The sequence below is a fragment of the Hydra viridissima genome, unplaced genomic scaffold (assembly GCF_058129835.1).
Source record: "Hydra viridissima isolate aposymbiotic clone 2 unplaced genomic scaffold, HvirCarnegie_v1 scaffold_8, whole genome shotgun sequence".
NCBI classification, from domain to species: Eukaryota; Metazoa; Cnidaria; class Hydrozoa; order Anthoathecata; family Hydridae; genus Hydra; species Hydra viridissima.
This window is the reverse complement of record NW_028324307.1, coordinates 1981585-1996984: the sequence shown is the minus strand read 5'-3', so window position 1 is coordinate 1996984 and position 15400 is coordinate 1981585. Positions and strand designations below refer to the sequence as shown.

General features: G+C 28.1%; 1 protein-coding gene and 1 pseudogene across 3 annotated transcripts; one reads left to right on the top strand and one right to left on the bottom strand.

Moving 5' to 3' along the window:
• Positions 1–515: 515 nt before the first annotated feature.
• LOC145187150 (uncharacterized) lies at positions 516–8399 on the top strand. Of its 2 annotated transcripts, none has more exons than XM_090096479.1 (7): positions 516–671; positions 1269–1355; positions 2429–2536; positions 6904–7008; positions 7130–7363; positions 7480–7647; positions 7905–8399. In XM_090096479.1, the coding sequence occupies exons 1-7, from the start codon at positions 547–549 to the stop codon at positions 8047–8049; spliced, it is 972 nt and encodes a 323-aa protein (XP_089952605.1). In that variant the 5' UTR covers positions 516–546; the 3' UTR covers positions 8050–8399. The 2 variants fall into 2 exon arrangements, with proteins under 2 accessions (XP_089952605.1, XP_089952606.1); XM_090096480.1 differs by lacking the exon at positions 516–671 and adding an exon at positions 913–1038.
• Positions 8400–9436: 1037 nt separating this feature from the next.
• LOC145188964 (uncharacterized) lies at positions 9437–14201 on the bottom strand (annotated as a pseudogene). Its single transcript, XR_016455081.1, has 5 exons — positions 14028–14201; positions 10864–13862; positions 10481–10669; positions 9992–10282; positions 9437–9847 (listed from the first exon to the last, which is right to left on the bottom strand). The product of XR_016455081.1 is annotated as an uncharacterized LOC145188964 (transcript).
• Positions 14202–15400: the final 1199 nt, after the last annotated feature.

The following is a 15400-nucleotide window of genomic DNA, read 5'->3' as shown; positions in this document are numbered from 1 at the left end:
TTTTACATTTTTTCACCATAATTTTTGGAAGAAAAAGACTCGTTTTTTCAAAAAATAATAACATTTTTCGGACAAAAGTGCCAATATGCGCTAGTAAAAACAATTGAAATGTGATTGTACATACTGATATATATATTTTTTAAATCTTTGATTGAATTCTCTTGATTGACACCTCTTGATTGACTCCTGTTGACTTTCCAGAAAAGTCAATGTTTTTCATTCTTATTGAACCTTTTTTAAGGACTTAAAAATTTCAAAAAAATAGATTTGCTTAATTTGAATATATTTGTTCATAATGAATATTGACAAGCTTAATAGCTTTTTTTTGTGGATAACTATTCACTCAATCATTTATTGATTTAAAAAAAAATAATGTTATTAAATGTTAAATTTAAAAAAAAAACTAGTTCGGCATAAACATTTTTTATTGAATTATTAGAAATAATGTACAAATCTATATAAATTATTAAATTTGACTGAATAATCTTTTAGATTTTGCAAAAGAAAATCCAAAACTTGCTATCTCAAAAAAAAAAAATTTGTCGTATGAGCCGATTTTTACCACTGTGCAACCGAGGGGTTCAAGTTATCTCTTTTAAGAAAAAGACACATGATCTTATCTTGGCGCCAATAGCAATCCATGTTTCGACTAAAAGTCGAATAAATCACTGGTATTTTGTAATAATTTATTTATCGTCTTTAAAGAACCAAATTAAGTTTACTTTTATTGGCTTTATTTGTCGTTGTTAAAGTTCTTAAAGGCTGTTTACAATTTATCTTATTATTTTTTTTATATATGTTTAGAGTGAATTTTTTTTTTATAATTTTGTTCATAATTTAATGATTTTATTTAACAACTTTTTATAACTTATTATAGCTATAAGTTATACAAAGTTGTTAATTAATTTCCCTTATTATTTTTTATACCTTTTTCAGTATATGTTAGCTTTTTTAAACTAATATTTATTAATTAAACCAGTAAATGGATGTGAAAGAAACTCTTAGAGAACAACCATGCGATAGGTTAATTAAAAAGAAGTATGAATACAAACTTTCATAAGGTTTCATATGTAATGTTGATGATATTGATTTCAATCAAATATTTATTTAGTTGCTTTCTGTTGACTGAAATTCGTTGGTTATTGTTATCTGAATTTTGGGTTTTGAAGATTTTCCAACTCTTTAAATACACTTCTAGAACAGCTAAATATTATTATCACATAGCAAAACATTTTCATGTATCTTTTTATTTTCAATAAAATGTTTAGCTCTACAAAATCTGAGTTTAAAAGTTGGGGTGAGATTATGGATGAAGAAGAAGAAGAAGAACGGTGCAGAAACAGTAAAAAAAGAAGGTTTCATTTCATTTATTTTTTTATTTTAACCTAAAAAAAAAAAGAATTATTATGACTTAAGGATTTTTGACTGAATATACATGTGTTAAAAATAAAAATACATGTGTTAAAAAACAATTGCCGTTTTTAATTTGCACATATTTCTCATTAGTCCTTTATGAGCTCCAAACTTTTCTATTTTCTTATTATCTAAGAAAGAACAATATGTAAAAGTTTTTCAATGGAAACTTATCCAATTTATGATAAAATGTAATGTTTATAACTCATTATTTTTACTTTCCTTACTTGTAATGATAACAATAACATTAATAGTAATAATAATAATAATAATAATATTAATAATAATAATAATAATAATAATAATAATAATAATAATAATAATAATAATAATAATAATAATAATAATAATAATAATAATAGGTGTTGTTTATGCATTACTATTTATAGAACATTTGTTACAGTTAGAGAACTTAAGTTATATTGACTATTTAAATGCAAAATAATTTATATTTATACAAAATAAATTTGTTTGTTTTTAAATAAGTTACTATACAAAAATTTTTCAAACATTTTATTGAAACATAAAGTCTATTTTAGATAGTTTGTGGCAATATACTATGGTGCATTATATTTTGATTTTGAGTGGTGTCTCTTGTTAATCTTAATGTTTTAGATCTTCCATAGTCTGGCAGATTGTTTTTGGTTTACTAATATTTTACATCTATTTTAGGTTGTCATTAATTTTATTTTTAATTATTGTATTTAAATTTTAATAAGTCACAATAAAACAATGAGTGTAAGTAATGTAAATCAGCTAATAAAAGTCATGTAGAAGTCATAGAATAAATTTTATGTTAAAATACAAAAGATAAATGCAATTTTGATTTAAATTTGAATTTTTTCAATGAAGAGATTTTGACTCTAACAAATTTTTTTCCTTGAAACATTTTATATATTTTTTTTTTTAAAAAAAAAAATATTTTAAGGAAAAAATTTTTTTAAAAATCAAAACCTCTTTAATGATGAATTTTCTAGATTGCAAATTTCTATTTTTTGAACATGAATATATTTAGTGATAAGAATCATCCTAACACGGAGAAGAAGAAACGAAAATGCAATTTTCCAGAGATTTTTTCTGGAGATATCTCTTATTCTGTAAAGCAGCATAGTGATTACACTCTGTATGTAATTCTTTACTTATTCAAGTACAGTTTTTGTAATGTGTATTTACTGACGGTTCTCAAAAAAAAAAAAAATTATATTTGAACATACCATGATTTCTTTTATTTTGAATTTAGGTGTTAGTATGACTATAGGTACACTACTAAGCCACCTTGGATTTATAGAAAACCCATGTAAAATAAGTATTTGTAAAATTGTATTTATAATATCACAATTCTTCTGATTATTTTCTTTGCAGTAAAAAGATACATTACGCTCTATTTAAGGTCTTTAAAACTAGAATTAATCTTCGTTATTTTGAACTTTCCAACAGCTAAAAGATTTGCCTGCTTAACAATTTTGCGTCCACAAAACTCTAGAAAATCCTGGGCAAGCTTAATTCTTCTTTCTGCACAATCATTAAAAACAAAAGTAGATAGTACAAGTTATTTGTATTTCAGAAATCCAGGAAATCCAGGCTTCCAATTTGAAAGATTTATTTTAATACATTCCACTTCATGCATTGTAGTTTTCAATTTGTCAAATAAAAGTTTAATTTAAATTAAGTCTGTGTAATTGCTTTACCTAGTTTGTATGAATGTGACATATGACCTGGCCTAAAAATTGAACCACACCTTAACAAAATTAGGACTTCTATCTGAATTATATCATTACATTATTCTACTGAATCATATCATCAATGGTACTGAATCATATCATCAGAGGCTTGTAGGCAGGGCTGTGGAGTCGGAGCTCATTTTGGCTGGAGTCGGAGTTGGAAAAATTGTACCGACTCCGACTCTGGTTTAAAAAGAATCTTTCAAAGTTTCATAATTTTCATAAGGATTTTATAGTTGTTACAAAACAACAAGTCCCAGAATGCTCTGAAAGCTGTAGGATATCCAGACACAATGGGAATTGTAGTTTGCAACAACTGGAGGACAAGGAGTTTGACATGTTATTTTTAGACCTTTAAAACAGTGATAAGCAATAGGGTATTTTGCTGCTTATCACTGAGAATCATATATCACCTCCCTTGCGCTCTCCTCTACCTTCCCTTAAACTATATAACTTCATGATCCCCTAACTCCCGACTTAAACAGTCTGGCACTGTGCTACATATTCTTAGTAGAAAGCTAGGTGTGCCACCACCAAGCACCAAAGAGTTGCTCCACAAACAGAAAGACTGTAAGTATTCAATTAACTTTGTTTCTCTGGAGAGAGAGAATATTAGAAAATTAGTGATTGAAGAAGCTGTTAAACAAAAAGAAGAACTTAATGAATGTCTCAAGGGACGCTTTGTGTTTCTTAACAGAGTGAACTATTTTGCAATCAATGTTTAATTCTTTTTTGAAAAAAATGAAGCAGTTACCAAGACATTGGCAGTAAAAGACGCCAAAACTAATCACACCAGCAAATTTCTCCAGGTCTCAGTAGAAAAGATTCTTAAAGAATATGAACTTAAAGAAGAACAAGTTCTTTTATGTTTGAAATATTGTCCAACTGACAATATTTCAAACATGATTTTGACAAATTCATAATGTTATTAGCGACTGCATAAGAGTTTATTGCATAACAAGAGTTCAGAAAAGTTGTTTGTTCAGAAATTGTTTTCTTATAAATATTGTTTAAAGCACTAAGTGGTTGGATTATTTGTATCATAGTGATGAAATAGCCAATGTTAACATTTTACTACAGTTATTTGTTGTTACGAACAAATAACTGTAGTAAAACAAACAACTATTTGTTGTTACAAATTGGTTACTTATGAATGAGTCGGAGTCGGCCCATGATAAAATCAAGGAGTCTGAGTCGGAATAGCAGCTTACCGACTCCACAGCCCTGCTTGTAGGTCCTGTAGTGCCTGCCAAAGAGGCTTTAACAAACTGGGTAGTGTAGAATACTGAACTAAACTCACCTATTTGTTTATCAACAGCTGCCTCTGTAGCAAACACCAAATCAGGTGCCATGGTTGGAATTTTTCAAAGTAGAAGACCAGGTATTAAGTTATAGATAATTTGAACATAAAATGGTCATGATGACAAGCATAGGCATATGGAATTTGAAGCTGGTTACTGATCCCTCAAACCAAACAATCTTGATTAAGATATCAATAAAGATAAACTATATTTAACATCCTGATGTAAAGCTCATACATAAAATGTCTGCAAGCTAACCATCCCATAGCTCTTCCCCTGTACTTCTTTAGTTGTGTACAAATACCATTTAACCATCCAGTGTTTGGGGCAGTTGTATTAAATAACAAAAATTCAGCTATATCAAAAAGTTCCCATTCTTCAAGGATTTCTTGAATTGTTTTTGCTTGTGTGCTTGTTTTACTATTATTAACAGGAACAGTGCTTATAAGTTGAGCATTGGGAATGCCAGGACAGGTAATAATAACAGCCACTCTCACAATTCTTTTTCTGCCCTGAGCTGTAGTTTCAGGTATTATCTTTGAATCAAAATGTACATTTATTTTTGGAAAGATTAATGAACTCTTTTTTGATTATTTGAATATTTTTATTAATTTTTTGCTCTTTTTGCCTCTGCAAACTGCAATATGATATTGAGAAATCATCAATACTGTCTCTGCCATTATTTATTATAGTACTGTTGTAGTTGAAAAGATTCTAAACCATAACAAAATAACTCCTATGTCTTTCTCAATTACTTTTTGAATAAGAAATTAGAGTATCCAATTTTCTTTCCAAGAATAATAAATTCTTCATCTATTTGTTTGTTTAGATTAACGTGTTCTAAATCTTTATCAGCATTAATGCAGTTTATCTACTTCATTCTCCTTTTTTCTGGACCTCCTCTTTATCCTTTTTTTCTGTTCCTTTTCCCTTTTGAAGCCTATAAATCTTGCTTTGATTTTAGTGTCTTTTCAAAAAGTTATTTAATTATCTCTTTAATTTTGCAGAAAAACTAGATTTTCTTATCATGCATCCATATTCTTACTGCTATCTTTCAGAATTTGCTCGTCACAGTCCTTACAAGCAATATCACATAACTTATCTAACTTTCTTGTAAACTACTCCCTTTTTGTAATTTTTTTACTTGAAAACTACTCCCTCTTTGTAATTGCTTATCAATCTGATGCTTAGAGTTTTTCAGCTTTTAAACATATTTTTGTCCTTAACAAATATTTTTGCATATCCATGAGTCTGCTAACCTCTTTGTATATTCACACAATACAAGTATTTTAAACCATATTTAAGCTGGGTAATTAGTGTATCGTTTTATATTTATTACAAAAATGATAATTAGGTATCTAATCACTTGATTTTGGATGAGCAAAAGAATCTTTGCTTCTAAACAGATTTTCTTCACTTGATTAAGAATGCAAAAATATTTTTTATTTATGCATCCACTTACTTTTGTGCAGCTCACTTGAAACTTATTGTCTAGGGAACAACAACTCATATTATTGGATAAGACAAATGAATTTTGCTTGTACTTCATGAGAAGCCTGTAATGGTAGTTCTTTAAAACATTTCTACCAGTTGGTGTAATTTTAGTATTAGCAAACATCTCTGTTTTTTGTCTAACAAGAAACACTTCTCTTTTCAGTATTTTTGAAGAATTCATGCTAAAAATTATAAGCATACTAAACACACACCGTCTTCAGCAATACACATGATTTGTTACTATATTTTAAAAACTATTTTAAGGAAAATTAGTTTTTGATTTTCTTTAAGTTCAAAGTGGAGGCCTTAGTAGTGTTCCTATGAGTCTGAAATTTTCCATGGGTCTTACTAGCACCTAAAAACATGATATAAGAAATATAAAATAGTTTTTTATATAAGTTTTTTTGGTTTTTTAATCACCCACATAAGTGTATAGTCTTCATATAACATGAATAACTTTAGTTGGAAATTATTGTTAATCTTAATTTCTGTATATACTGTCAATGAACCTAAAGGGCTGTTAACATTAAATGCTTCCTTTATCTTGAAAGCTTTTGTTTCTTGATGTTGCTCCCTTTTTTTCGTATTGACTGTATGTTTAAGGCAATCTGGGATCATGTCCAATCCCTTCATTACTGATGCAAAAATGAAAGCCAAAAAAGTCATTGACTTTATTTGGTCCAAAGATGATACTGCATCAGAGCTGACAACTTTGTATGGTTTCTCTTCGTTTAGATTCTTATATGATTCAACTAATCTAGAGATGGGTCACCTTTTCTGTTTTTTTTTTTCAGAATATTGGTTATTCTCAGTTAGCTGAATTCAACTGTTGCCATCTCATATTTTCCCTCAAACTTCCTTTATATCCTTTCTTCTCTCTTTCATAATGTCTTTAGTAATAATAATAATGATAATAATTTTTCTTTTTTATGCTGGAGTCTAATTATGTTTTTTTTTTTTTCATGGCTGAAAAGTTTTGTTCCTGTTGAAGCCAATAAAGATTCCAGAATGCAAGAATCTGGAGGAAGAAGTGTTTTAGATCATGGGGAATTCAATCAAGAAAGATCAAAGCAAAGAAGGTAAATTTTGTTAAGTAGTGAGGTGATTTAAATCAGTTGTCTTTTGCTAAATTACTAGTTAATTAAGTTATAAAAATGCTCACTTTTTATTTTATTTTATTTTTGTTCTTTTTTAATTTAGGGGTAACTCTGTGACAGATATCAAATCCATTAAATCTAAACAAAACATTGATCATGCACATAATAGATATTTTAGCAAATCAGTTGAAATGGTTAAGGAACGTGCTACTAGTAAAAAAGCTGCTTACTCTAATTATGTTGAAACAGATGAACAAAGACTAAGGAATCGAGAAAAGCAAATAGCGATTGGAAAAAATACAGAAGGTTACAGAAAATATGTGGCCGAAGTACCGAGGTATCTGAAGTAACAATTTTGGAAATAAAATATTCAGCATATTTTTATTCCAAAATTGTTTAGTTTTATACAGTAGAAGTCAATATTTTACTATAAGGTCCATTTTTATTGGATAGAAAAGATAGAACAGTCGATCACCCTTGGACACCTGATAAATATTCAGTTTGTAGCACTCGCTCGTGGCAAGGTGTGATGAGAATATGGAGGCGAAAGTTACACTACTGGGATCCACCACATCTTGTTAAAGAGTTTGAAAATAAAAAGTTTTGTAATGTAGCAGCTCAGTAAGTGATTGAAATTCTTGAATAAAAGTGATTGTTAGAATAAACTACCAGTCTCTTCATCATTGGTTTCAATCTTTTTTTTTTTAAATGACAAAAAAAAGATTGAAACTGGTTTTTTGATTTTAAGTTGTTTGCAACTTCAAAAGATCCTCTACTAATTCAAAAAACTAAGAGATTTTATACCATGTTGTTTAAGAATAACGGTGATATTATATTTTACGAAAGTTTTAAGCGATCTGCCACTTTCAATGTTTCAGATCTGACAAAAATCGTGATTTTGGAAGTGAAGATTGTTCTTTATCAGATAACGGAAGTATTACAGATGGCAGTGACAATCTTAATGATTTTAATTCTCGCACTGAAGAAGAAATCCTGTTTGGAAATTCTTTAGAGAATTACTGATAGTTGATACAAATAACATGCATATATACTGTATTTACAGGAGCTTTTAAATTTTAAAGATTTTTTTTGTTAGAGATATTTTGAAGAAGGCAAAAAAAAGCATTTTAACTAATATTTTAAAATCTGATATTCCCTGCACAAGCAAGGTAATTTGTTAAAAAAATATTTTCGCCAAATAATTTATATATTTAAGATTTTAACGTTTTAAAGTGAAATCTTTTATCAGCTTATATTGTTCTAATAATTCTGGTTTTATAAACTATTGAAGTCTTTTGTAAAAATGTATTTATGTTTTTAAAATCAAGAACTGTATATATCTCATGGACAAGGAAAAGTTATGTTCGCTGAAAGTTTTTTTTGCTTTTTTACTAAGTGAAGTTCTTATTTCAGGAAGTTTTTTTTGCTTTTTTTACTAAGTGAAATTCTTATTTCAGGAAGTTTTCATCGATTAAAGATGATGTCATAGAGTTGCTGTCATAGATTTGCTGTCAACCGAAATCAAGCTTACCTTTTCACGAGGTCTTGAATTTAGGCCTTAAAATATTGCGTTGATTAATTTATACTTGTTATTCGAAAGTTCAGACAAAATCCTAACTTTATTGTATGGTAACTTTATTGTAGGGTAACTTCGGTTGTGAAAGATTTTTGAGAGTTAGTTAGAGTTTAGAACACATTTTAAACGACGATTAAAAAATGGGTATGTGGACTGGTTATCGATTCCATAAAATGTATTTATTTATACGCACTCGGAAAATCCAAGTATCTACATGTTAAAAGATATACTAAAAGAGATAAATCTTTTTAATTAACAACACAACAAAAAAATTTTTTGACAAACCTTTGAAATCTGATGTTCTCTGAAACCGTATTTTTTATTACCCACAGTTCTCTCACAATATGACATGAAACATATATATTTCAAAATACGAAAAATTTGATACGTGAAAATTTAAAAAAATCATAGCTTTAATTATTACACAGTAAATAAAAAACCCGTTATATTTTTAAAAAACATAACGGGAGTTTTCCTCGCACATAACGGTTCATTGCCGTTATGTTTAATACTTAATATGTATGAAAATAACATAACGGTTTTAGCGTTATGTTTTTTCATAGCAAAATTGCCTTGAACATAACGGTTACATAACGCCAATTAGCCGTTATGTGAGAGGAAAACTCCCGTTATATAACGCGTATTTTACCGTTATGTTTAAAACCTGATATAACGGGTATTTATCCGTTATGTTACCCGTTATGTCAAATTATAATTATTTTAAAGTAGGTTTTTTGAAACCCATGATTAATAACAGAAATTGCTAAATAAACTAACTAACATTGAACATTTTTTATGTTTATAAAAGTTAATTTAAAAAATAAAACAAATTCATCCAGTTTAATTTCCTAATATATTTATGTTAAATTATTTTTCATAATCATGAAAATTATTTACAAAATAATTGAAGAAATTAACTTAATGACATTTATTAATTCAAAAATACTTCACATTGCTGTAAAAAGATTGCAAAAGAAAAATGCATTTTTTAGAAAGTAAAGCTGATCGTCCGAAGCCGCAAATATCTTGCAAACATCCCAGAAGCTGCCCAAAACAAGAAGGATATGTCAAATCTAGCAAATAGTAAACGGCCATCAAAACAACCACCATTTCACATGTACTGATCAAGGGCTGAACATCCATCTCGACACCTCTACGACTCCTTACTCCATATTCCGTTTTATTATAGATAACTTGTGGACCATACAAGCTTGGCACTCTTAAGTATTCATGTATTGAATCACACTAAAATATTATAAATACAAAATAAGTATTGCAACCATAAAAAAGAAACTATTATTAATACATTAAATGGGTTTGAATCAATGTTAAGTTTATATTTTATAGAACTGGCTTAATACCAAATAAAAAAAATAAAATAAAATTTACATCAACTTTCATAAACAATTTATCAGTTGTCTTCTTAGAAATAAGTGATTTCTGGAGCAGCATTAAACTTTCAGTATGGGTTTGCGAATCGGGAGAAATCCAAATCAACATCTTTTGAATCTTAAGAGACGAATCTTTAAAAATAGGATACAAACGAATCGCTTCTTCCAGCATCAATCCAGGAGCATATGTAACTCTTTTCGGAAATATACTATAAGTTTCGTTATTAAAAAGATGTCTGTTTAGAATAGACAGTGTTGAAAGTGATGGCTTTTTCTTATTAAGTTCATTCTAGGTGAAAGAAAGAGTTATATACATTCCTTATTTTATAACTATTTAATAAAATAAAGTAATGACCTGACACTTAATATTAATTATAACATTTCAAAATTTTTTGCGTCTAAGTTTACTTAACTAGACTATAATTTCTGATATTAGAATTAGAAATCATTTTTATCCAAAAATTAATAAACACAGAAAAAATCTTACTTCAACATCTTGTAATAGCTGTTCTTTATCTACAACTGATTCGGACAAAATTGGATTTACTGCTCGGCTACTATTATTGATGGAACTATTTACAACAGAAAAATGAGGAAATCGCTTAACCTTTAAACTATGACATTTACTAAATTGTCTTTGGCGATAATTATTAGGCAACTTTTTGAACAAGAAATCCTAATAGAAAATTAAAAACTTTAATTAAATAAATTGAATCAAACAATTTATGTATACAGCAGCAAATTTGAAAATCTGAAGTAAAATATAAAAATGATGGAAAAGGAAGGAGATCAAAAATGAATATTAAAATAGTAAATATTACAAATTAAAAAAAATAAAAAATATTATAGTATCAAAGACGTGATTCTTACCCATTTATGGCTGTAAGAAGGATATAAAGAAATGCAAGTAGACTTTAACTTTGCAAAGAATATTTTCCGTAACAATATTCTATTTTTGATATTATTATGATTAGGCGCATGCAAACAGCAAAAAGCTAATAAACAAGACATTAGCTCTCTAGATATCACCTTATCTTCAATAGAAAACTTGTTGCTCAGAAATAGTTTAATGTGAGGTGGAAAAAAATCAATGAGAGTTTGTTTAATATCACCATCAAAAGGGATTCTGTTAATCTAAAAATTTATCATTAATGTAAATGTTAAAAACATAGGAATAATAAAAAACATTTTGTATCATCATGTGAAAATTGACAAAAGAAAGCATTTACAACTACTAAAGTTGACAAAATAAAGAAAACAAATTAGACTAAAGTAATCATATTTATTGCAAATAATATAAACTTTTTATAAAATTTCAATGCAACTATATGATAAGGAATGGCAATGCTGGGGGCACAATATAGAAAATATCCCCTTCTTTAAAATAAAATGCTGGCCAAGGAAAAGCTAAGCCTTCAGCTGCAATAGTTCTAAAAGGAACTGTGTTGTCCTCAACAGCAGTAAAAAAACCTCGTAACACATGGCAATTAAGGCACTGAAGCTGTGAGGTAATAAATACTGTTTTTTCTCCTTTTACTTGAATTTCTTTAATAATAAAAGCAGAAGATTGAAAACCATCACGAAACCATAAAGACGATTCAGGACAGTATTTAATTCCATTAATCTGGATGCAGGTAACAATATTTTTTTTTATAGTAACTTGATTTAATTCACAAAGAAATCCATTACTAATTTCTCCAAAAGAATTATAAAAAGATGCAACAGTGTTTAAAACCATACTCATAGCACTTAAAGGCATATTTTTGAAATTAAAATGCCTAACATTTTTTATTACTTGATGTTTCCTCTCAAAAGCCATACACATGTGGTATCGTAGTGAACCAAATTGTCTGGATTGCTCAGGATAATGAATAAGAAAATGAAGCTTTGGTATAAACTTATCTGGGTATAAATTCATAAAAAGAGTATGATGGGCTGCAATTGTTTCTTCTAAAGAGACAAAGTAAGCCTCAGTGGTAACTGGAGAGAGACACATTTGAAGAATACGCAGCAGCTTAATAAGACACAAGAAATGACAATCAATAGTGATACTTCTTAAAAAAATTGGTAAAATACGACAAATAGAAAGAACTTGAGCACTGCCAAATTTCCCCTTAATAACCAAATCTACTATTACAGGTGGTTTTTCACTGTCTTTTGGGTATTGAAACAATTTTATAAAGTTGTTCAAGCTATCTATTGTAAAAAAACCTTTCAAAACCCCATGATTCAAGTAAAGTTCTATCTGCAAAGGTATTACACCTTCTAACAAATCATGCATTGGATCAAAAAGAACTTGCTTTGTCACATCAAATTCATTAATTTCAGATAGAACACTGTTAGATTGAACGCCATATAGTTTTGACCATTTTAAACGTTCAACTCGGGGAAGACTAGAATTATCTAGTTCTTTGACTCTCATCTTGTGTTCCTCTAAACTCCTTATTTTACACTGAGAATGTTTATTATAAACTAACATTTCTGACCTGGTTGAATTACAAACTCTACAGCACCTAACAACTTTCTTGCTAAAACCCTCTTTAAAACCAGCAATTGCATTGCAAGTTAATGAATCTCCAATAAAGTGTTTTAACTTTACCATGAATTTTTTACCATTAGCATTAGTTAAAGTTGAGGAATCAATTGATGATAGTTCATTTAGAGATTGTACCAAGTCAAGAAGAAGAGATTTCATAAAGCCTTTTACCTTAACAGATTTAGAACCAGTTATTGCTAAAGGGAATATTGAGAAAGATTTACTTAAGCAGCATTGCGGAATGTTTAACAACTGAAAATATAAAACCCACAACTTGTGCTTTCCTCTAGATTTGCCTATTGGATTAGTTACACCTAAATCATCTGAATACAATGAGATAGATATTTCTGAAGAATACTCTAGAAACTTATCATATTCATTTGATGTAAAAATAAACTGAAGTATTTCTTTAAATGGAATAAAACATCCATGTAAACTGTTTTTGTATACTAACTGAATTTGTGGCATTTAAAAGCAGTTTGAAAATATCTTGTTCTAGAATATTCTGTTGATAGTTCTTTACAAATTGTAGAAATCTCTTCATTTTGTGATTTATTATTAAAAATATTTTGCAAGCTTGAAAAAATAATGTTTACCACATTTTCAGAGCATCGATATTTTCCTCGCAAATGAAGAGCTAATGCAGCAAGTTGATCTTTTCTATTCTCCTTCAAAAATTGAAAATCATCCGGTTTTTCAATATTAAAATCATTATTATTGTTAATTACTTCAATTTCAGTATCAAAAGGAGCAAAACAATTTCTATTGTGAAGTTTAAAACCTTTAACACTTTTAAATTTTGAAAAACAGTTTTCACATACAACTGAACCTTCCTGACCATGTAATTTAAGATGTGATATCATTACATATTGTTTACTTGTTTGAAAACTACAATTAGAACAAGATAAAATTACTTTTTGAGATCCAGGTGGTTCAGCACTTGATTTTGGTGGTTCAGCAACTTGTGCAGCAGTTGATATTAAACTTAAATTTTGCGATCTTGAAGACACATCTAAATCCTCAAGTACATCTTCATAATTAGAGTCTTGGTATAATGTTGATTCAGTTGGAAGTTGAGGAATAATGGATTGTTGGTTGTTAAAATCGAATGAAACAGGATCAGAGTGTCTATCTACAGCTGAAAAAACAGCTTTAACGGGAGAAAATCCCTTTAAACTTTGAACAAAAGTGCTGAGCTCATTATTTTTTGCTAAGGATACAACTTCCACTTCTAGATTTTGTTTATTTAAAATGGCAACAAATGTTTCAGAATCGACTTCACATCCATTCCACATGATGCCACTTATATCACTGTTATCAAACTTTTTAGAAGCTAAAAAAGTATAATTTTAAATTAAATAGCTCAACCATTGTTTTTGGCATATATAATAACTTGATTATTATGAAGACAAAAATGAACTGTAAAGAATTTGAAGATTGATTAAAAAAAAAAAGAAGATTGAATAAACAAAGAATGTGCATTAAAAAATAAGCTTACCATTATTTAAAAAGTCTGCAATATTGCTATTACTAGCAAGAACAATTTTCTTTTCACCAAGATACTTGACAACAACAGCCTTTATCATTTTGAACTGTTAATTATTGTAGAAATCAGTAATACAGCTATTATTACTTAGAAAACTTAAATTACACAAATAGTATATTTAACAGTACTTAATAATTGCAATATAAAATAAAATCAATTTTAAGAATAGTAATAAGTAAAAAATGGTAAGTATTAAATAAATAGTAGTAAAGAACATTATTAAGCAACATACAAATACAGTGAACTCCTAATATCTTGAAGCCTCCAAGGGACCAAGAAAATAGTTGAGTTAGCAATATTATTATAAATATTTAATAATTGAAATATAATATCTATATGTTCAAAAAAGTTTTTTCTTGTTATTAATTTATAACATACAAACATACATACATACATACATACATACATACATACATACATACATACATACATACATACATACATACATACATACATACATACATACATACATACATACATACATACATACATACATACATACATACATACATACATATATTGTTATTATTATTATTATTATGATTATCAATATTATTAAATAATATTAATAATATAAATAAATATATAATATTAATCATTAACAACCCAAATGTCGTTTAAATGCTAAGAGGTAACTACCTTGAGAAAATAAAATAAGAAAACTAAAACAGTAAAGACCTTATAAACAAAAATTACAAAGATTCTTTAAACTCGCGCTATTTTTTACTGATAAAATAATCTGTTTAACATAACGGTTAAACAACGCTTTGCAAATATATATTACTATACTAATGATTTAAGCACCATTTACGCATTATAACACTTTCAACACTATTTCAACTTAACATAACGGTAAACATAACGCCAAAATTTTCGTTTACCGTTATGTAACCGTTATTTTTGCGTTATGTTTTTTGCTGTGTAGGTTACAAATTTCTAAATTACTTCAAAATTAATATTTTAGTTGCTAATGGTTTAATATTTTCTAATACTTTTCTCTGTAAGTTTTTTAAATAGCTTTTACTCCGATGTGATGTATTTTGTTATTCTCTGTGAACAGTAACTAACAGAAATCAACTATCATGCTGAGATTCTACCATCCCTGCTATGTCTTGATTAATTGCTGCCCGCGCTCTTCACTCACATCACTAAAGTTTTTGAAAAAAAGTCGAGATGGTTGTGCAAGAAGTGAACTTTTTCAACTTTTAAAGATAATATCGAAGGCTCTTTTTTCTTTGTACTCATCGAAGCTGGAGTTGAACATCATTTCACGAATATCAGACTCAACAAAAATCTTCATCCATCAACTTTTAAATCTCCACATG

Bases quoted from the DNA above. Each gene is read 5' to 3' on its own strand.
- LOC145187150 (XM_090096479.1), top strand. From the start codon at position 547: ATGAGCCGATTTTTACCACTGTGCAACCGAGGGGTTCAAGTTATCTCT. The intron at 7,009-7,129 runs GTAAATTTTGTT...TTTTTAATTTAG, and splicing joins GAAAGATCAAAGCAAAGAAG to GGGTAACTCTGTGACAGATA. The intron at 7,364-7,479 runs GTATCTGAAGTA...TTTATTGGATAG, and splicing joins TATGTGGCCGAAGTACCGAG to AAAAGATAGAACAGTCGATC.